Source organism: Zea mays, chromosome 1 (genome assembly GCF_902167145.1).
Source record: "Zea mays cultivar B73 chromosome 1, Zm-B73-REFERENCE-NAM-5.0, whole genome shotgun sequence".
Lineage (NCBI taxonomy): Eukaryota > Viridiplantae > Streptophyta > Magnoliopsida > Poales > Poaceae > Zea > Zea mays.
Genome location: NC_050096.1, coordinates 262,968,513 through 262,989,369, shown reverse-complemented (window position 1 = coordinate 262,989,369; position 20,857 = coordinate 262,968,513). Strand labels below are relative to the sequence as shown.

The window sequence follows — 20,857 nt, the reverse complement described above, 5'->3', positions numbered from 1 at the left end:
TTGGTGCCATCTGTCACGCACGAAGAGGTACCGGCCGGTTCTCTCTGCCCGGCCTCTAGGTTCTCTGAATGCAAATGGGAATGGGTGATTAGACGCTACGCTAGCTAGCGGCTTTAGTTAGGTTAGGCAGTCAACAAAAACAGCATTATATAAGGGACAAAAAAATTATAATCTCCAACCCATTGGTTCTACCGGCACCGATGCACATTTAGTCATTTACACTCTCAATGTCATCATCTATTATTAGTAGTATTATTTTCTATCATCAACGTCTACTTTTAAAATCAAAAGTTTATCCTCTACATGCATGCTACATTGTATTCTGCGATGATGTCTACTTTAAAAAATGAAAAGTAGAGGATAAACTTGGTAAACTAGCATGGCATATATCTCCATGATGCAAACTTGGTTGATGTGCAATCCGAGACGCCGACAGTGGCCGGCCACCACCAACCAAGACCTTCCCTTGTGAGGATAAAACCTGAGGATCGCCATCAGAAAGAAGATGACCTCTGTGACTCCGTCGCCAACGGGTGCCATCACGCCCAAACCCTACCAACACCAACCGTATCACGACTCGAGTAAACAAACGTTGCCCTCGCACACACGATTAGATTAGAAGAAGCCTCTAAACACGCGCTAATCGTGGCATTGGTTTAAGCCGCATGTCGACGAACCAGCAGCTTCCGATCCAGATCCGCATCCTGGAAGTCTATGTGCAGGACACGCACGCAAGAAAAGATACAGTTTTCAGCTTCTTTTTTTTGTCTGTTAAAATAGGGAATCAAGCGAAGATACTCTTGGAGATACCTAAAAAGAACTTAAGATTGTCGATGGAGACAATGGCGGCCTGACTCGGATGCATGTATCCACTCCGGGCAGCAGGAAGCTTCTTGCTTGTCGTTCTTCCCTCTGGTCTAGACTCATCATGTAACAGTACAAAGTATAAGGCACTGTTTGCTTTTTAGGTTCAGCGACGGCGGCAAAATGACTAGGAACCAGTGTTCTGTTATCCATTACATTACAACAACCAACAGAAAACTGCATTTATCCGGTTACCTTCCCGTGGAGCGGAGGTTGCAGCGACAGTGGACCAAAATTGCCGAACCAAACGGCTCTGAAAGGTGCTCTTTGGTTAACAAGCGTGAGGTTGTTTCATTGACTTCTGATTAGTTAGGTTTATCCGTAGTGGATCATGCTTTGAATCAATACGGTCGTGTACAACAAGCATACCGCTCCCCTTGAGTATTATCCGACGGCTCCCTCGTAGTCACAGCAACAAAAAAAAAAAAACAGCCATCGCTAGATATTTGCGTGACTGCTGTCTCGTGTGCCGTGCAATATGAATGAATCAGCTTGAGATAAGAGTCGTAAGACGCGAGGTAAGGCACGCTGGAGATAAACATATGTGTTCTAGCGGTTAAAGTTTAGCCCGTATGATATCGAATTATTGAATGTTTTTATGAGTATTAAATGTAATATAATTATAAAACTAATTACATGACTAAAGACTAAACACCGAGACAAAATTTTTAAGCCTAATTAATCTATGATTAGCAAATGTTACTGTTGCAACACATGAGCAAATCATTGACTAATAATTAGGACTTAATAGGCTCGTCTTGTCATTTAGTTATGATATGTACAATTAGTGTTATAACTAGACTACATTTAATATTTCTAACTAGTATCAAACATTTGATACGAAATGGACTAAAATTTAGCATGTAACCAAACCACAGTATAAGAATGAATCAACTTGATAATGGCATCCTCGTCGAGGCTTAGGTTGGTGCTTGGGAAACTTGTCCATATTATCCTCCTTCAGTAGGAGGAAGCAGATGGCGACGAGGCAGAGCTTGTCGTAGATGGACGCAGGCGAGACAGACGCCGTTCTAGAACACGAGGGCTGGATCAGGGTGGCTCTGCATTTTGAAGGGCCCTAGGTCAATCTTAATGTTTGGGTCTTTTTTTCTTTTGTATCCTCAATAATCATAGCCTCTCTTTTAGACTGGGATATAGGGACTGTTTGTTTTGATGCCTAACTTGCCACACTTTGCCTAACTTTTCTGCCTAAGATTAGTTATTCAATTTAAACGACTAACCTTAGGCAAAGTGTGTCACATTTAGCCACGAACCAAACAACCCCATAGTCTCTCTTTATTTTTGTTTCTGCTCAACGAGTCGGACGGTCTATATTATTGTTTACTCCTAGGACGAAAAGTAAAGAACGAAAGATAAATTTCTAATGTCTCCAATCTCTAGCATTAAAAACCTAAACTCTGAAATCCCGTAATGCTCATACAGTGTCCTAGACTCCATTTGTCAACGTCCTACACACAGTGAACATTTTGCGTCTTTCTCTTGTATATTGTACCGAGTTCCTGGACCGTCGCCGTCTTCGGAAGTGACGAAAGGCGAAAAGCCCAAGAAGGCCTCCGCCCGCCTGATCGCCTCTCTGCTCTAGTTGCTACTCCTGCTGCTACAGTGCTGCCCCTCTCGCTCTGACTTGTGAAAAGTCCTGAGGATACAAGGTAGTAAGCGGCATCTCGTCTCGTCTCCCCAGTCCCCACCCCGAGATCGCTCGTCGCCGCCGCCGTCTCTTTACTGAACAGGGATTCCCTCGCGGACCGCGGCCCGACCGCCTCCCCGAAGCTAGGGTTCGAGGGAGGTTATGCCGGCGCTGTCGCAGGCACGGATCCGGGCGGCGTGACGCGGATCCGCCGGACGCTGGCAGGGTCGGCCATGGCGTCCTCCCCAGTCAAGTTCTTCTCGGTGTTCCTGGCCGTCTCCGTCGTCGGATGGATCGTCTTCACGTAAGCCTCTCTGACCCTCTTCCGCCTCTGCGCCAGCGCTGCAGCGCAGTAGAACAGTAGGATCTCTCGGCTCTCGCGGAGGCGCGGGCGGGTGCTACCCGGATTTGGGACTCGCGGGGTGGTGGAACTGCTGTGGACGTAGGGGGAACCCGACATTCCATGGCGATGGACGGGTTGCGTACTATTGCCGCCGCTCGTCGGTGATGGGATTCTGTGGCGAATTGCGGGTTTTGGTAATGCCCATTGGCGCTTGGACACTGCGGTGCCTCCTTTTCCGTTATCTGAGCTTTTGCTCCTGCAGTCCTGCCTGCTAGCACGGTGGTGTCGGAAGAGCCGCTGCAGTGTCCAAGCGTCAATGGACATCAGGAGCTGTTTTTTTGGGCTGGAATCATGTTTGTCTTTTGAGATAGCATGCACATTCGGTCTGGTGCATTAAATGTTTCTGTGATAAAAAAACCGATTCAATTAGATGTGTAAATGTTCATAATATGATAACTGAGGTTTTTTATGGCAAGCTTAAGCATTGCGGTGGGCCGGTGTGTGCGATGTTCATTGACTGGTTGCTTTGTAGGATGCATAGTAAAATCAAGACCTTGGATTCACTCTGTGTATTTTGGAGTTTGCAATTGTGGTGGGTTGAATTGTATAGTGAAAGTTACCTTTGGTTGTAACTGCGGTGACATATGAGTTGTTTCAGTCATATACTTTTTAGATAGTCATTCCAGCGAGTTGTTGTGGATTGTTCTATTTTGAGCCGCTCAGTTTCAAAGTTCTTTCAGATCAGCTTAATTATTTTGATCATGACAGTAGCAATTTGTTCTGAATTCTGATGTGTTCATTCATATTCTTGCTCTTTGGTGCAGAACTGGATCATGTTATGTTATATTTGAACATGGATTCGTGGCCACTTAGTTAAAATCGTTGTTTTCTGCGTAGAGATTGAAATACGTTAGTTTTCTCCTCTTATATGTTGCATGGCATTGTTATGTCCAAGTTCAGCGCGCCATCGATTTCGTGCTATTCTGATGCCACATTGTGGGTAAATCTGGAGATCTATTTTTTAAATAGTTTTTTTTGTAGTCAATGAAATATTTATGTTGGTTACTTGGTTGGAGTTTTATATTTCTGTCACTTTATGTGGGAAAGAACATTGACTGATCATTACTCATTAGATATCATTAAGCCCATTTTGATTCTTCAATATTACAATCTAGCACGTTAGTATTGATCTCTGCAGGAAGTAATCATCCAAAGGTCCAACTAATGCTGCACTGGTATGTGGCTTATCGTTTGCAGGTTTGCTTCAAGATTGTTAGCTTGGTTCTTGAGCCGTGTATTCTCTGCTTCTGTCGGATTTCGAGTTGCTGGTTTCAACTGTTTGAGGGATGTAACAATAAAGTTCTGTAAGGTTTGTCTTTCATCTGATGCTGCAAGGTCCTAGAGCTATAAGAAGTTAATGATTGTCCACGCTTGTTTTCTCAATTTAGTAACATTTTGGTTTGGTGCCCTTTGCATCTTACAACTGCCAAACTGCTAATAGTACTATTTAAAGCCAAAAAAAAGATGACTTGCACTTCTTGATATGATTGGGAAGCATCTTAATATTACTTTGACATTTAGTACACTATCTTGCAGCTATATATATTTTATCTGTTAAAGTACTTATTGTTTTATAATGGAGGTGTTGTTTTTCATGTTTTTTTTATTTTTCTGCTTTCACAGTAGATAAGGAGACCCTGACCATAACATTTCTTTCTGTTATGAAATATTGATGTTCTTAAGACTCACATTATCTGTGTTATGTTGAATATTTATGTATTTAGTTATATTTCTCCTTCAATTTTATTCCTTTATTACTAATCCATCTGCTCACACTACCCAACTTCTCAGGGTTCAGTTGAATCTGTTTCGATTGGTGAAATAAAACTAAGTTTCCGCAAGTCTCTAGTCAAACTAAGTTTTGGTGTTATCTCAAAAGACCCGAAGTTGCAATTGCTTATAAATGATCTCGAAATTGTAACTAGATCATCTTCTGAAAATAAAAAGATACGAAAGTCAGCAAAGCCTCGCTCTACAGGAAAAGGGAAATGGCTGGTTACATCAAGCATGGCAAGACTTTTATCAGTTTCCGTGACAGATCTGATAATCAAGGTAAGAAATGTCTTAATAATTTCGTATATAAACAAATGTTTTGTCTGCACATGGAACTTTTTAAGATAGGAGATAGATTGGCCCTTTCAATGTGTATTAAGATGAATTTTGTGCCCCGTCACATGATTAATCTGCCCATCATGGTATTCTAAAAATTGATTGCAGTTAATCTTAATGTAGAATGAATGAGAAAATAAACAGTGTTGGAGTACCTCACTTTTTTTCTACATGCTGCAGACACCTTTGTACTGTTGTGCACTGTAGACCAATTGAAACTTGGAATGTTGTGCAACCCCTGCCATATGCTATGCCTGTAACTTCAAGCAAATTTACTCAGAATGTATTTGCATGTGCTAGCATTCAGCATGATATCTGTTTAGCTCTGTTGATGTGTTGTATATGCAAAATTCTTGTGAAAAGCAGTAAAACATCTAGCAGAACACATCACTTACCCTTACAAATGTGATGGTGTGTGTGTACAGTTATGTTGAATGCTTGACTGGAAGCACTATACTATTCAGATTATCTGTTTTCTCTTGAATGTGATGTCTGGTCCATGCTTCTACCTATGATTTTTTCATCTTAACTTTGCAAACAATGGTGTAGGTACCGAAAGGCGCTCTTGACATCAAAGAACTAACGGTGGATACATTTAAAATTGCTGGGCCTAATCATACTCTTGGTGTCAAGTTGCATCTTTTACCTTTGAATATACTCCTTGGAGATTTGGGATTGACTACTGATCCAATGGGCAGTTGTAGTCTGTTTGATGCTTTCCAGTCTGATCAAGCTTCTGTATCTAACTCAGAGAAAAGCTTGGCCCCATTTGTTTGTGAAGATTTGTTGGTTACTTGTAACCTTGGCCATGAAAAGTGAGTTTCTCTTCTGCTCTTGGCAACTGATATATTCAGGTGAAGGTTGTACCATCAACAAATAAATCACTTCCACAGTAAAATCATCAAATATGTCTGGGATCTTACATAGTATTCTTGACTTTCTTTTTGTTCAAACCAGTAACACATTTCTGTCAAAATTAGAGCTTACATATGCAACACAGATTGTGCATTTGATTGCCCAAGAAGTGTTTCATCTTTCATACCAGTACCATAACAATTTGATGTTCCTATAGTATTACATTTTTGCATGTATTTAAAACTGTTTTTTTCCATCAGGGAGAAAGGTATTAAAATCATTAACCTGGAATTGAAATGTGGGTATGCTATTGCCAACATTGATGAAAGGATGTTTCACAAGAAGCGCACGATTCCAGAATATAACACTGTCTCTTTGAACACCGGAGATTCTATCACAGATACTTCAGCGCTCAAACAAACATCGAAAAGCAAATCTATTCTACCGCTGTTAAAGAAACACATGCTCACATTTCCAGATAAGGTTGGTGTGCCCAAAATTGACATGGAATTTTCTATTTATCTGTGTGAAAAACTGTTATGTTCTGTCATCTGCGAATACTTTTTTCAATGTTAGCACTCTAACCATTTTGCTGGCATCATTTGAATTCTGCCTTGAAGAGTCAATTCATATTCATAGTCTTCTCAATTCTTGTCATTAGGATTGGGTAGTATTGTCTCCTAAAGGTTCAGTTTTATTAGATGTGGTTAACATGAGTGAAATGCCTTCAGGTTAAAGAAGGGTTTCGAAATATTAATTTAGCTTTTTTTTTTCGTGAACGCGCAGGAGAGCTGCACATCATTAAATTAAGAGAAGAAACAGTCCAAAATGGACCAAAGTACAATGGCACAAAAGGCCATAATTTAGCTAATGCACTGTATTATGTTATATAGTTTATTACAAGCAAATCACTTGGTTCATAATTTTTTGTTAGAACTGTGTTGATCCCTCTCCCCACCATTGTGGCATAATTCAATCAATTCATCTTGTTTCTTAAGAACAAGGTTTTCAAGTCGATAAGTTGAGTCGACAAGGTACCGACTTGGTGACTAGTCGATAAGTCAGTCGACTAGTCGTCGACTTGCCAATATAGTGGCTGTTTTGCCTATATAATGGCTTCATATAGACAATATAGCATTTATATATGAAGAAAAGGCATGTTTTACCTCATTTGAAGCCTGAAATTGAACAAAACTGAAATAAACAGCAAGCCTCAAACTGAACCAAATCAGCCACATAAGTGATAAGTCATAAACTCATACGTCATAACAGCCATATATAGACATATAGTTCAAATTGGAAATCAAATAACATCTTTCATCTCCCTAGAGCTTGCTGTGAGGGTGGCGCAGGTTGCTGTGAGGGCGGGAGAGGGGGAGCAGGACTCAGCAGAGCTTGCTGTGAGGGCGTGCAGAGGAGGGGCGGCGTGCAGAGGAGGGAGGCGGCCAGAGGAGCTGCGGCATGCAGAGGAGGGGATGGAGGCGGCCAGAGGTGGGCGGCGTGTAGAGGAGGGGCTGGAGGCGACCAGAGGTGTTGGAGGTAGGGTTTATGTTGTTTAATGGGCCTTTGGGCTGCTTGGGCCGAACTGGGACACAAGTCGGCCGACTTGCCAGACCAAGTCGACGACTAGTCGACTGAGAATTTTAAGTCGTTTCCAAGTCGCCCGACTTGCCAGAAAAGTTGAGTCGACCTCACCAGTCGAGGTCCCAGGGCCGATCCGACGACTAGTCGACGACTTGAAAACAGGGCTTAAGAAATTAAGCCTGTAGTTTGATGTATTGAGTCTTGGCTTTTAGATTATTGTATTCTGTTTAAGTGTTATGGGCCTTGGCCTAGCCCATGTCACTGTATTTATTGATATAAAATGCTCAGCCCACTCTTGAGGGCTAGGGTTTCGTTCCAACATGGTATCAAGCTTGATTCCTTTCTCCTCCCTTCCCCTCCCTTAGCTGCCGCTGGATTCCCCTGTAGCCGGTGCCTGGGGCCATGGTTGGCTGCCCTCATCACTTCCGCTCCTCTCCCTCCATAGTTTTTAAGGCAATAAGGCGACGTAAGGCGACCACCCCCCTTTTTACCTTAAGGCGTAAGGTGACGCCTTAGTAATATATTAAAATAAGAAAAATATAGAGGTTTGAGAAAGATTTACTGCCCAATGCATGGTGAAGGAGAGAAAAAGAAAATAAAGAAGAGGTTTAAAGTGATAGCCTTGCTAGCCTGCTCACCAACCAACGCATTTTCAAGCAGCCTAGTTCACTACACTTAATATTTCGGTCCAGGTAGGCCTCCCGATGGCCCACAACCAGCCTGACCTCATTCCTTGTGCCCTTATCGCCTCCTCTCCCATCTCCTTCTACCTCCGGGCAGCTCCATTCATGGCCACATCCCCACCACATCTCATCTGGAGAGATCAGGGAGGGGCAGAGGGCAGAGCCGTGCAGGGGAGGAGGGAGCTGCCCGCCCGACTGCTGGACCGGGTTGGGGGGGGACTCGTGGCCGCCTGGAGGAGAGGCGCACAGTCGCCGTCTGGAGCTCGTAGTCGTGGGAAGAGCTGTCACCTCTTGAGGTCCCCCGAGCGTCGCCTCTTTGTTCGTGTCTCTCCTTACGCCCATGACCACATCTCTCTGTATGCGCCGCCATGCTGGAAGTCCCCCAAGCACCGCCTCTCTGTCCGCGTCTCTCCCTACGTCCATGACCACATCTCTCTTTACGCCCGCGCTAAAGCTCTCCTACCCCCAAACCCTACATCCCAAGGCGTCCGCAAAGCGATGCCTTGCAGACACTCAAGGCGCCATGGCGACGCCTTAACCCCTAAGGCGAATGCCTTACGCACAGTCGCAAGGCGAGGAGGACGCCTTACCTGACGACCTTGCCTTACCGCTTAAGGGTTGCTCAAGCGACGCCTTAAAAACTATGCCAGCCTCCCTTCCCCTCCTCTCCCATCGCTGAGCGGCGGTCGTCGTTCCCCCATTTGCCTTGCCTGGACCACCTGACAGCGTTGCCTCCCCTCCCCTCGGTGCAATTGTGATTGTGCTCGCCCTGGCCTCTACAGGCGCACCCACCCTAGAACCTGCAAGCGCTGTCGCCCAGACCGTCGGAGCCGTTGCCGCTGACGGTGCTACTCCGCTCGTGGGCGCACACGCCCATGCCATTGCCGACACACTCGCCCGGGCCGCCGAGGCCCATGTCGCCGGCGCCCTCCCATCGCCCCTACTGCGGACGTCGCCGTCCGCCCTGGCCTGTCCTCTAGTGGCCTGGCCTCGGCCTCATTGACGGCACCCCCACGCTGTTGGCGTTCCTTCGAGCCTCCTGTCCTTGGCTCCAGCTCATGGTGCCTCCTCCTTCGCCCTAGGTTTCCACTTTGCGCCTTTACCCATTGCCTTCCCACCATTGATGTTGTGGCTGCCCACTCCAACCTCACTGTGGCCCTCACGGCGGCCAATGCCGCTATGGATGCTGCCTGGGAGCATGAATGTGTCGCTGCCCTTGCTTGGGAGCATGAATACACTGCTGCCGATACCCTCGCTCCTCAGCTCGCTGAGGCTGAGCGCCATCTGCTTGGCTCTCCCTACCTTGAGCGCCATCTGCTTGCCCCTTCCTTCGAAGCACGAGGCCGCTGTCGTCACCAACCTCCACACCTAGGGGTTGGGTGTCCAGAACATTCGTTCTCTGGTTCCTTGTTCCACCTACGTGCGCTGGCGTGACCTCGTCTTCCTCACATCCAGCGCTATGCCCTGGACGACCATGTCCTCACCGACACGTCTTCCCTCACTATCCCCTCCTGGCAGCGGATGGATACTGTGGTCCTCTTCTGGATCCTTGAGACCGTCAAAGTTGAGCTGCAGGATGTTGTTCACGAGCGTGGAGGCATTGCCCGTTAGGCCTGGGTTGCCATCGAGGAGCAGTCCCTTGGCAATCGCGAGGCTTGCACTCTCCACCTCGACGTTGCCTTTCGGACCTTTGCCCAAGGGATCTTTTTGTCACCGTGTACTGTCGCCAGTTGAAAGACATGTTGGCCTCACTTTGTGACCTCGAGAAGGGCATCTTCGATCGCACTCTTCTTCAACCTTCTCCACGGCCTCGACGAGCGTTGCGATCACCTTCATACTTGGATCACTTGCTTGGTCCCATTCTCGTCTTTCCATAAGGTCTGCAACGAGCTCATCCTCGAAGACCTCACCAAGGGCCCCCTCCTCGCTCCGATGTCGCTACCGCTCTCTACAGGTACATCTTGGGGGGCCAGACTTCGCGCCCGCCCTCCTCTACCCTTGCCGTGGGGGCTCGCCACACTCGTCTGTCCCTACTGTCTTCGACTCTACATGCTCCCCACCCTCCTGGGCTTATGAGAGGTGGTTGCCTTTGGCGAAAGGGTGACTGTGGTGGTGGGCGTGGCCAGGGGACGCTTCTTGGCCCTCCATCTACAACCCGTGGTCCGACAACATCTCTAGGGCTGGGCTCGTCTACTCAACGAACTGCAAAAGGAGGCTCGACTTGGCTCGCGAGTTGCACCTTAATAAATAACTAGGTGTGTGCCCGTGTGTTGCGACGGAAGTTAAAAATTAGTATAAAATATAGATACAAAACGACAAACATCAATATGATAGTTAGGTGCCCGTGCGTTGCTATGATTTCACTGAGATCGTCAAGTCACCCGCAACAAGATGATTATGTATTCCTAGATATGATTGCTTCATATCACTTCGTTTACCAATGCAATGAAATTTCTAGCCATCCTCATCAACATACCCATTCATATGAACTCCATAAAGTAAATAAATTAAGAGCAGGAAAGGGCAACTTAAGCAAGTGTCAACTTTTGTGCTAAACTTTTGATGATTTATGTGTAATAGCCAACAATTGGTGTGGCCTTTAATTATGAAATTATGCGTAATGGGAAAACACTTCCTGTAATGGTCGAAGCAACTTATAACTACAGATAGAATTAGCCCTTATATGTTTTTCTAAAACACTAACATATCTAATGGCAATATTGTTTCTGTCAAGAATCCATCAACAACTATTGTTCCAATACACATTCTTTGCACCACTGAAAGTCGCCTAAAGGGGGGATGAATAGGCGGAACCTGAATTTTACAACTTAAAACACAACTACAAGCCGAGGTTAGCGCTAGAATTAAATTCGAGTCCGAGAGAGGGGGAAAACAAATCAAGAGCAAATCAAGCGGATGACACGCTGATTTATTTTATCGAGGTTCGGTTCTAAAGAACCTAGTCCCCGTTGAGGTGGTCACAAAGACCGGGTCTCTTTCAACCCTTTCCCTCTCTCAAACGGTCACCTAGACCGAGTGAGTCTTCTTTCTTAATCTCACAGGTCACTTAGACCCCGGAAGGACCACCACACAATTGGTGTCTCTTGCCTTGCTTACAAAGCTCTTGAGAGTAAGAAGTGAGAAAGAAAAGAAAGCCAAGCCAAGCAAACAAGAGCAACAAAGAAACACAAGTGATCCTCTCACAAGTCCTAATGCACTAGAATTGAATTGGGGACTTTCAGTGGATCGATCGCTTTGATTTGTGTCTTGGAGTGAAGTCTATTGCTCTTGTATTGAATGCAAAGTTCTGAATGCTTGGATGGTTGGAGTGGAGGTGGTTGGGGGTATTTATAGCCCTCAACCACCAAACAACCGTTGGGGCAGGCTGTTGTCGATGGGCGCACCGGACAGTTTGGTGCGCCACCGGACACTGTTCGGTGCGCCAGCTACGTCACCCAACCGTTAGGGTTCTGGAGCAGTTGACCGTTGGAGGTTTTGTCTTCTAGTGACACCGGACAATCCGGTGCCGCACTGGACAGACACTGTTCACTGTCCGGTGCGCCTCTGGCTTCTGCGCTCTGACTCTGCGCACACTGTTCTTCACTGTTCACGGAGTCAGCGGCTTTTGCAGTCGACCGTTGCGTCGAGTAGCCGTTGCTCCGCTGTCATACTGGACAGTCCGGTCATGGGTGGCGGCCGGGTGGCTAGGCCGCTGGGGCAGGGACGCAGGCGGCACCGACACCGCGGCAGTACGGACCTTGATGGCAGGGTCAACGCCGTAGAGGAACTATGGAGATGGAGCCATGGACATGGAGGTAGCCAGGCAGGAGGCCGGCGCTCGGTAACTCAGTTTCTGGCGGCTGCTGGTGGTGGTTGAGAACCTGAGAGAGACGCGTGAGAGACTAGGGTTCCTGGAATCCTGGGTGAATAAAGATGGACATTGGGTCGGTTTCTGGTGGGCTGAAAACTGAAAGTAATTTCGGATATCCGCCAGGACCCGCGGGTGAAGGATAAAACCTGTACCCGACCCGATTTTATCACGGGTCGGGTATGGGTGAGACCCGCGGGTTAAATTTCGTACCCGAACTCGAATCCGACGGGTCGGATATCCGTGGATACCCGAACCCGCGGGTAAAATTGCCATCCCTAACCAACAACATCATGCACTCCCTGCTATTTTAGGCATCTATTCCTGCTTGCAACTGGCCTGAGAGCCTTGACACCGCCACCTACCTCCTTAATCATCTTCCTAATAAGGCGACTTGTGCCCCCACACCCCATTTTGCTCTCTTCGCCACCACTCCCTCCCATGACCATCTTCACATTTTTGGTGAGCGTGCTATCCCAACCTTTCAACCACTGCTCCCCATAAGCTTGCTCCTCGCTCCATCCGTTATGTCTTCCTCGGTTACTCCTTTGATCACAAAGGGTACTGCTGCCTTGACCTTGTCACTAATCATCTCTTGATCTTTTGTCACATCATTTTCGCTAAGATGAACATCCCTTTCTCGACCCCTCCCACTCCTCCATCGACTCCCATCCCAAGTTGGACTTTCTTCTTGACCCCGTGGCTCCCTCTGGATCAGTACATTTTGTTCTTTCCATTGTAGGTTCACCCCCACAGCTCCCACCTTTGGGATCAACACCCCAGACGCTCCCTCGGATTCCCTTCAGGTTTCCCTGCCGCCCCTGGTCGGCTCATGTGCCTCTTTGGGGCCCTCGATGGCCCCACGTTCGCCCTCGATGGCCCCATGTTCGCCCTCGGTGGCCCCAACTTTGCCTTTTTCCGCAACCCTGGGGACGTCCCCAGTGCCCTCACTGGTACTGACTCCTCTCCGCTAAGCCCAACCCGTGCATGTCTATTAGCGACATGCCCGAGTGGATGCTCCACCTCGCTCCCGCGTTGAGTTGGCGGTGTACCACCATTCTCTTCACCGTGACCCTCAACATGTTCACCCGATGGTGACTCAACATGCCATAGTGATCATTTGCTTTGTCGATCGTCTTGTCCTCTCCGCGACCTTCTCCCTGACGGTCACCCCTGCGTCGTCTTCTGTCCATAGCGCCCTTGCCGATCCTCACTGGCATCGTGCTATGGAGTAAGAGTACCAGGCTCTTCTTGCTAATCACACTTGGGATTTGGTGCCCCGTCCCCCATGTGGCAATCTGGTGACTGGCAAGTGGGTCTAGACCTACCAACGAAAGGTGGATGGTTCTTTGGACAGTTACAAGACTTGCTGGTTTTTTCGAGGCATTACTCAACGTCCTAGGGTTGACTACGATGAGACGTTCAGTCCCGTCGTGAAGCCCGCTACCGTCCGTGCTGTTCTTACACTCGCTCTCTCCCGTTCTTTGCCAGTCTATCAGTTGGATGTCAAGAATGCCTTTCTCCATGGGACTCTCATTGAGACAGTATATTGCAGTCAATCTACCGGTTTCGTTGATCCTGCTCACCTTGGCATGGTCTGCAAGCTCAACAAGTCTCTATGGTCTGAAGCAAGCCCCTTGTGCTTGGTATAGCCGGTTTGCCACATATCTGCTGTCCTTTGGCTTTACTGAGGCCAAGTCAGACACATCTTTGTTTATCTACAGGCGTGGTAGTGACACTGTGTACCTCCTCTATGTTGATGGCATTGTGTCCAGTGCATCGGATCATCACCACTCTTAAGCATGAGGTTGCCGTGGAGGATCTGGCTCCTCTTCACCGTTTTCTGGGGATTGCTGTTGAGCGTCGTTTGGATGGCCTTTTTCTCCAGTAGTGACAGTACACCTTTGATATCCTTGAGCGCGCTGGCATGTTGGACTGTAAGCCTTGTGTGGCCCTACTGGACACTCAAGCCAAGCTCTTCGACAACGTTGCCCCTGTCAGTACTGCCTACCGCGGTCTTGCCGACACTCTTCAATTTCTCACCTTTATCAGGCCTGACATCATGTATGCTATCCAACAGGTTCTCTACATGCACGATTCTCGTGACCCACACTTGAGTGATCCAGGGTATTGTCGACTACGAGCTCTATCTTTAGCGTTCCTCCACCCACGAGCTAATCATCTACATCGGCACTCGACTAGGTCGGGTGCCCGAACACCCGTCGGTCTAACTTTAGCTATGCGGTTTTCTTGGGGCCAACCTCATCTCTTGGTTTTCCAAGCGACAACCCGTAGTCTCCTGCTCCAGTGTTGAGGTTGAGTACCAGGTTGTTGCTAATGGGGTGGCTGAAGCGAGTTGGCTGCTCCAACTCCTTTAGAAGCTTTACAGCCCCTCACCAGGAGCTCACTAGTCTACTGCGACAACGTTAGCGCCGTCTACCTCGCCGGCGCATGAAGCATGCTGAGACCGTCCTTCACTTCGTCCGTGAGCGTGTTGCTGTCAGGGACGTCCATCACGTCTCGACGAGCTTGCAGTTTGCCAATGTCTTCACCCAAGGGTCTTCCCTCGTTGTTTTCGGAGTTTCGGTCTAGTCTCAACATCTGTCGCGGCTAGAGTGTCGACTGCGGGGGTGTTAGATTATTGTATTCTGTTTAAGTGTTATGAACCTTGGCCCAACCTATTAACTGTATTTACTGATATATACAATACTCAGTCCACTCTTGAGGGCTAGGGTTTCATTCCAACATTGGCCATGTTTTGATGGCACAAGTGAAATATAGGATGGCTGGTAGTCTTACGTTTGCTTACTATCAGAAAAATGCGCTGGATCCTGTGGCTTATCATTATTTGTATCTGTTATAAATTTCTGATTACTTTGTTATTGATGATTTGATGTTCTCAAAGATGTGAACTGCAATATACATTTTTTTTCTGCCTATCAAAATCTCTGAATGAACTACCAATTTTATTGGTTGCAAAGATATTTTTGAATATTTATATAAATATATTAGATATTAGATTTATGAAAATATGTAATTCTATTTACCATCTTGATACCTGGGACCCAAAAATAATACTGATGTCTGCCATCTGCAAATGAAGGGATAACTGAGTAAGGAATCACTCTTTGAATTATAAAGAAAGGGTGCACTAATGACATGACATGATAATCTGAACAAATCGATATTGACACATTGTATCATGCAAAGAAAGCTCGGATCATGCAATGATAGCTTGGGATGCTTTCCTGCAACATTCTAATGGTCTATGCCACAAATTTTCAAAATTATTATTTTGTTGACCTGGATACCACAGGAACACAGCCTTGTCTATTGGATACAATGATTTTTTTTTTGTTAAATTACACACACATCCCTATAAGTCAATCATTTCACTTTATATTAGGGAGGTACTTGCAACTTGAAGTGACTTATGGTGGTAGTTGCATTTTTGTGCGATTTTAAAAGTTTGAGGGTGCCAGATACCTGGTTCTGAAGTTGACGTTATATTTTCAAACCCAGCAAGAGTTCTTTTTTGTGTGTATGTGGGTGTTAATAAGACTTATTCCTTGATAACATGTTGTTATGTTTAATTGTTTATAGATACATTGCCATAAAAATAATGATCAAAATTATATTTCGAAAGGTTTTGTTGATCTCCAAAATGGCATGTTTGGTTACCAATGTCATGTCTTTGACTCTTTGTACACACTTATGTTCTCCCTCTGCTCTTACTGACAATTAAAAAATATTGCTATATATTGTGTTTGTTCTTTGGAAGGTTAGCTTCAGTGTGCCGAAGCTTGATGTGAAGTTCAGACACCTGCATGAAGGACTTAGTGTTGACAACAACATTACAGGGATCCAGTTTACTTGTGCAAAATCCCTACCACAAGATGATTTTGAAGAAGCGACACCACACTTCGATGTTCAAATTGATCTTAGCGAAATTCATGTAGTTCTCTCTCTCTACCTAGTAAGCTAGTACTCTTGTACTTATCATTAGCTGTTAATGAATAAAATTTTACTTTGTTCTTTTCAGTTAATTAGAGAAGGTTCTAGTTCTCTGTTGGAAGTTCTGAAAGTTTTTACAATAGCTTCTTTGGATGTCCCTGTTGACGTAAGTTTCCTGCACTTTAGTAGGTTTATTATAATTTATCATCACCTTTCAGAGCCTTAAAATATTTTTTTTAGCCATTTCTTCCAATCAGAGCTGAGATTGATGCCAAGCTTGGTGGTACCCAATGCAATATTATGTTAAGCAGACTGATGCCATGGATGCGGCTTCATTCTTTGAGAACCAAAGGAATGAAACTTTCTAAAAGAAACTCCAATCAAGAAATTTCTCAAAAAAAGGAGATGAAGCCAATTTTGTGGACTTGCACGGTCGCTGCCCCAGAAATGACTGTCTTGCTTTACAGTCTAAATGGATTGGTCTTGTACCATGTAAGTTCCTAGGAAAATACGAATAAGGCCTAGTTTGTTTATGAACTTTTTTGTCCTGTGGGATTTGGCATGTTACATGTATTACTAAAATGTCTTGTGCTGGTTACAAACCACATTTTTCTGTTGAAGCATTGTGCACTACTGCACTGCAGATATTTTGAAAAAAATGTGGGGGTGGCGATGGCCTTCCTGATGAATGCCAGTGTTTGTTGTGTGTGTCAATCTGTGTTCTTGGGTGTGAGCCTTGCCCCTTGGTGGCATTGCAGGGGACATGTCCTTTCTTTTCTCTCTCTAATACAAAGCTGTATAGCTCTCATGCGTGCTTGATTAAAAAAATGCCTACTTCTGGTTGGTGGTGTAGATGCTGAGCATAGTTCACTTTAAATACAAGTGCTGGTCTTGTAGCATTGGAAAATAATGGAGAAGTTCGTTGACGTGTGACTGGTGGCTAGTGTGGCTATTGTGGTTTGGCTCTCATTAAGTCATTATGGGTCATCTTTCTTTTTTCTTTTATCTTCATATGAGTAGCATTTATTATTTGTCAATAGAATGCTTGTTCCTCTAAGCTAGCATTTGCATTGGTTGTTTAGCCATTGTTTGTTAGTGATGTGATCTAGAGTTTATAAATGCATTAAACTTTTACCTGCTAAGTGTAATCACCATCTTGATTTGTGTTTTGATATGTTCCTTTTAAAATGCAGGCTTGTTCCCAGTCATCACATTTGTTTGCAAATAATATTGCAAGCAAGGGGATTCAGATACACACAGAACTTGGTGAATTGCTGGTGCACATGGAGGAGGAATATAGAGAGTTATTAAAGGAAAACATATTTGGTGTGGATACTTACTCTGGTTCCCTAATGCATATTGCTCGGATGAGCCTTGATTGGGGATATAGGGAAAGTGATGTCCAAGATATGGTTGAAACTAGCAGGAATGCACTTGTTTTTTCGATTGATATAAGTGATATGGAAGTGAAATTTGGCTTCAAGCATTTGGAATCAATTGTGCTTAATTTGATGTCGTTTAGGACTCTATTTAAGAGTCTCCAGCTATCTGGCGGAAGTGCTAAAGAAAAGAATTTGGAGCGTAAAGGGGAGAAGAAAATGAAAGGTGTGAAGAAACTGAAATTAAGCCTACAAAAATTCTCTATTACATACTGTGGTGATGCAAACATAATAAGTATGCCAATTGCTGATCCAAAGCGTGTGAACTACGGCTCTCAAGGTGGTCAAGTAATTGTTAGTGTTTCTGCTGATGGCACACCACGTAGGGCAAGTATAACATCAGTTTTACCAGACTGCCACTTGCGGTTCTCCGCATCTTTGGTAATATCTCATCTCTCTATGTGTATAGACAAGGAGAGAAAGACAACAGAAGCGGAATTGGAACGGGTGAAGGCAATCTATGAGGAATTACCTGAGGATCGCTCTGGTGTCAGAGTAACTTTACTAGATATGCAGAATGCTAAAATTGTTCGCCGATCCAGTGGTCATGCGGAAGTTGCTGTTTGTTCCCTCTTTAGTGCTACTGATATTTATTTGAGATGGGAACCTGATGCTCATTTAGCACTATATGAGACATTCATCCGCTTTAAGCATTTCCTACATCATAATGTGTCCCAAAATTCTGAAAAGATGATTAATACTGAAGTTGCAAGTACCAAATCAAATGAACATGGCAACATAACTGCCGGTTTCATTAATTCTCAGAAATCCAACAGAAAAGGGTCAATTTTTGCCATTGATGTGGACATGTTAAGGGTATCTGCTGAACTTGCTGATGGTGTTGAAGCAAACATGCATGTACAGTCAATCTTTACTGAAAATGCCAAGATAGGTGTACTGTCTGAAGGTCTTTCTCTTACTTTTAATGGCGCTAGAGTTCTAAAGAGCACCCGTATACAAATATCCTGTATACCTTTCAGCACTGGGAGTTTACTTGATGCAAAGATTGAACCATCATCCAAAAGAGACTGGGTTGTTCAAGGTCTAGATGTCCATATTTGCATGCCTTACAGGTTGCCATTGCGTGCCATAGAAGATGCTGTTGAAGATATGTTTCGTGCCCTTAAGCTTGTCTCATCTGCCAAAAGAAGTATAATCTGTCCTGATGAAAAGGAAAAATCTAGAAAGGTTAATTCTGGGGGATCCAAATTTGGATCTGTGAAATTTGTATTGCGTAAATTGACAGCAGATATAGAGGAAGAGCCCATCCAAGGTTGGCTCGATGAACATTACCATTTGATGAGGAACAAAATCTGTGAGCTAGGTGTTAGGTTGAATTATCTTGAGGAAGCTATATCAGGAAGTGTAGATCCGAGCAATCACAGCTCTGAGAGAAAAGTTCTCTACAATGGTGTTGAAGTTGACATTCATGACACCACAGCTCTTCAAAAGTTGCAGGAAGAAATCCATAAGCAAGCATTTCGATCATATTATGTGTCTTGTCAGAACATGGTACTTGCAGAAGGGTCAGGAGCGTGCTCAGAAGGTTTTCAAGCTGGATTCAGACAAAGCTCGCGAAGAGCTTCTCTTCTTTCACTTTCTGCTTCCGATCTGGATGTTACTTTGACCAGGATAGATGGTGGAGAGATAGAAATGGTTGAATTTATAAAGGGGCTTGACCCTGTCTGTCAGGAGCAAAACATACCATTTTCTCGGTTGTATGGTAGTGATGTTTCTGTCGTTGCTGGGTCCTTGGTTGTACAGCTAAGAGACTATACTTCTCCTCTGTTCTCTTCACTCAGTGGGAAATGTCAAGGCCGTATTGTGCTTGCTCAGCAGGTCAGTTTTGCAGCATTCTTTTTTGTGTGTGTTAGAACTATTGTTTTTTTAAAGATATTTATTACACTGAGAGGGATATGAATGTGCGCTTTCAGAAAACTCAAAACTGTTATAAGTTTGACACCCTCCTGTAATTTGTGCCAGCTTACCACTGTCCCAAGTTATACACATTAATTTGGTTTGATCTTCCACACATTAGTTTTACCTCAATTTGACATGACTGCAATGCATAGTTGTGCAAGTTGAGAAGAGGGAGTGGGTATGTTGTTTATCTGGTTAGCCAGCTTCGCTAGAAAGCAAATCAATCTCTAATTCAGATGCTATGTGGAGACCCCTTTACAGAAAGAAACGACTCTGCCTTGGCTGGTAGTTTGACTGGTTGCTACGATTAGACTGGCAAGAAGCACTTGACACCCAATATTAAGCAATTTGTCAGAACGTGTCTCACATTTTTTGACCGGGAGAATGTCTCACATTGTGAAGAACTATATTCGATTATGTTAGAAGGAACTTATGACGTACTCCACTACTCCCTTAGTTTTTTACTAGGGGCATCTTTTGTTTTATTATTTAGCTGCTTGGGAATTAAGTTGATGAGTCATACTACAAAACTATGAAAGAGTGTTATTGAGCATTGCCTGAGAGGGATAACGAGGATCTCTATGAACCAATTTGGTTTCATGCCCGAAAGGTCAACCATGGAAGCCATTTTCTTAATAAGACAAGTGATGGAGCAGTATAGGGAGTAGAAGAGGGACCTACACATGGTTTTCATTGTGTTGGAGAAGGCTTTTGACAAAATACTAAGGAATGCTATATGGTGGACTTTGGACAAACATAAAGTTCCAACGAAATTTTGAAGACATGTACAACAATGCTGTTACTAGTGGTCGAACAAATGGAGACACAAATGACTTCCCGATTAGAATAGGACTACATCAAGAGTCAGCTTTGAGCCCATACCTGTTTGCCACTGGTGATGGATGAGGTCATAAGAGAGATACAAGAGGATATCCCTTAGTGTATGCTTTTTACGGACAATGTAGTGCTAGCTGATGAAAGTTGTGTAGGAGTAAATAGAAAACTGGAGTTGTGGTGGGAGACTCTAGAGTCCAAAGGTTTTAGACTCAGTATAACTAAAATCGATTTTGTGAGATGTGACTTCAGCACTCCTACACATGAGGAAGGAGATGTTATTTTGGAAGGTCAAGTAGTGTTTAGAAAGGATATCTTTCGGTATTTATGATTGAGGCGTTAGTTTAGAAAGGATATCTTTCGGTAAAAAATTTCAGACCTATAAGTTTAGTTCATAGTGTTGCAAAATTGCTCACCAAACTCCTCGCTAATCGTTTGGCTGGAAGACTTCATGATATGGTCTCTCCTAACCAAAGTGCTTTTATTAAAGGCCGTTTCATTCAAGATAATTATATGTTGGTGTAGCAAACCACCCGCTATCTCCATCAGCAAAAGCAACCCAGGATGCTCCTAAAGCTTGATATCTCAAAGGCCTTTGATTCAGTCTCATGGCCCTTCCTCCTGGAAGTCTTACACCATTTGGGCTTTGGCCAAGTCTGGAGAGATATTATTAGTGGATTGCTATGGACTTCCTCA

The 20,857-nt window shown here is 44.7% G+C and overlaps 1 protein-coding gene across 6 annotated transcripts in view; it reads left to right on the top strand.

Annotated features, from left to right (window-relative positions):
* Positions 1-2,315: 2,315 nt before the first annotated feature.
* Positions 2,316-20,857, top strand: part of LOC100274014 (uncharacterized) — a 45,461-nt gene continuing 26,919 nt past the window's right edge. The window contains exons 1-9 of one of the 6 annotated variants that reach the window (XM_035965033.1): positions 2,316-2,816; positions 4,113-4,224; positions 4,707-4,967; positions 5,574-5,839; positions 6,140-6,362; positions 15,801-15,969; positions 16,057-16,134; positions 16,226-16,460; positions 17,162-19,246. In XM_035965033.1, the coding sequence (XP_035820926.1) occupies positions 16,121-16,134; positions 16,226-16,460; positions 17,162-19,246 (2,334 nt within the window). In that variant the 5' untranslated portion in view covers positions 2,316-2,816; positions 4,113-4,224; positions 4,707-4,967; ... (2 more) ...; positions 15,801-15,969; positions 16,057-16,120. Of the gene's footprint in view, positions 2,817-4,112; positions 4,225-4,706; positions 4,968-5,573; positions 5,879-6,139; positions 6,363-15,795; positions 15,970-16,056; positions 16,135-16,208; positions 16,461-17,161; positions 19,247-20,857 lie in introns of all 6 variants that reach the window. The other 5 variants (XM_035965035.1, XM_035965037.1, XM_035965032.1 and 2 more) reach the window with 5 other exon arrangements.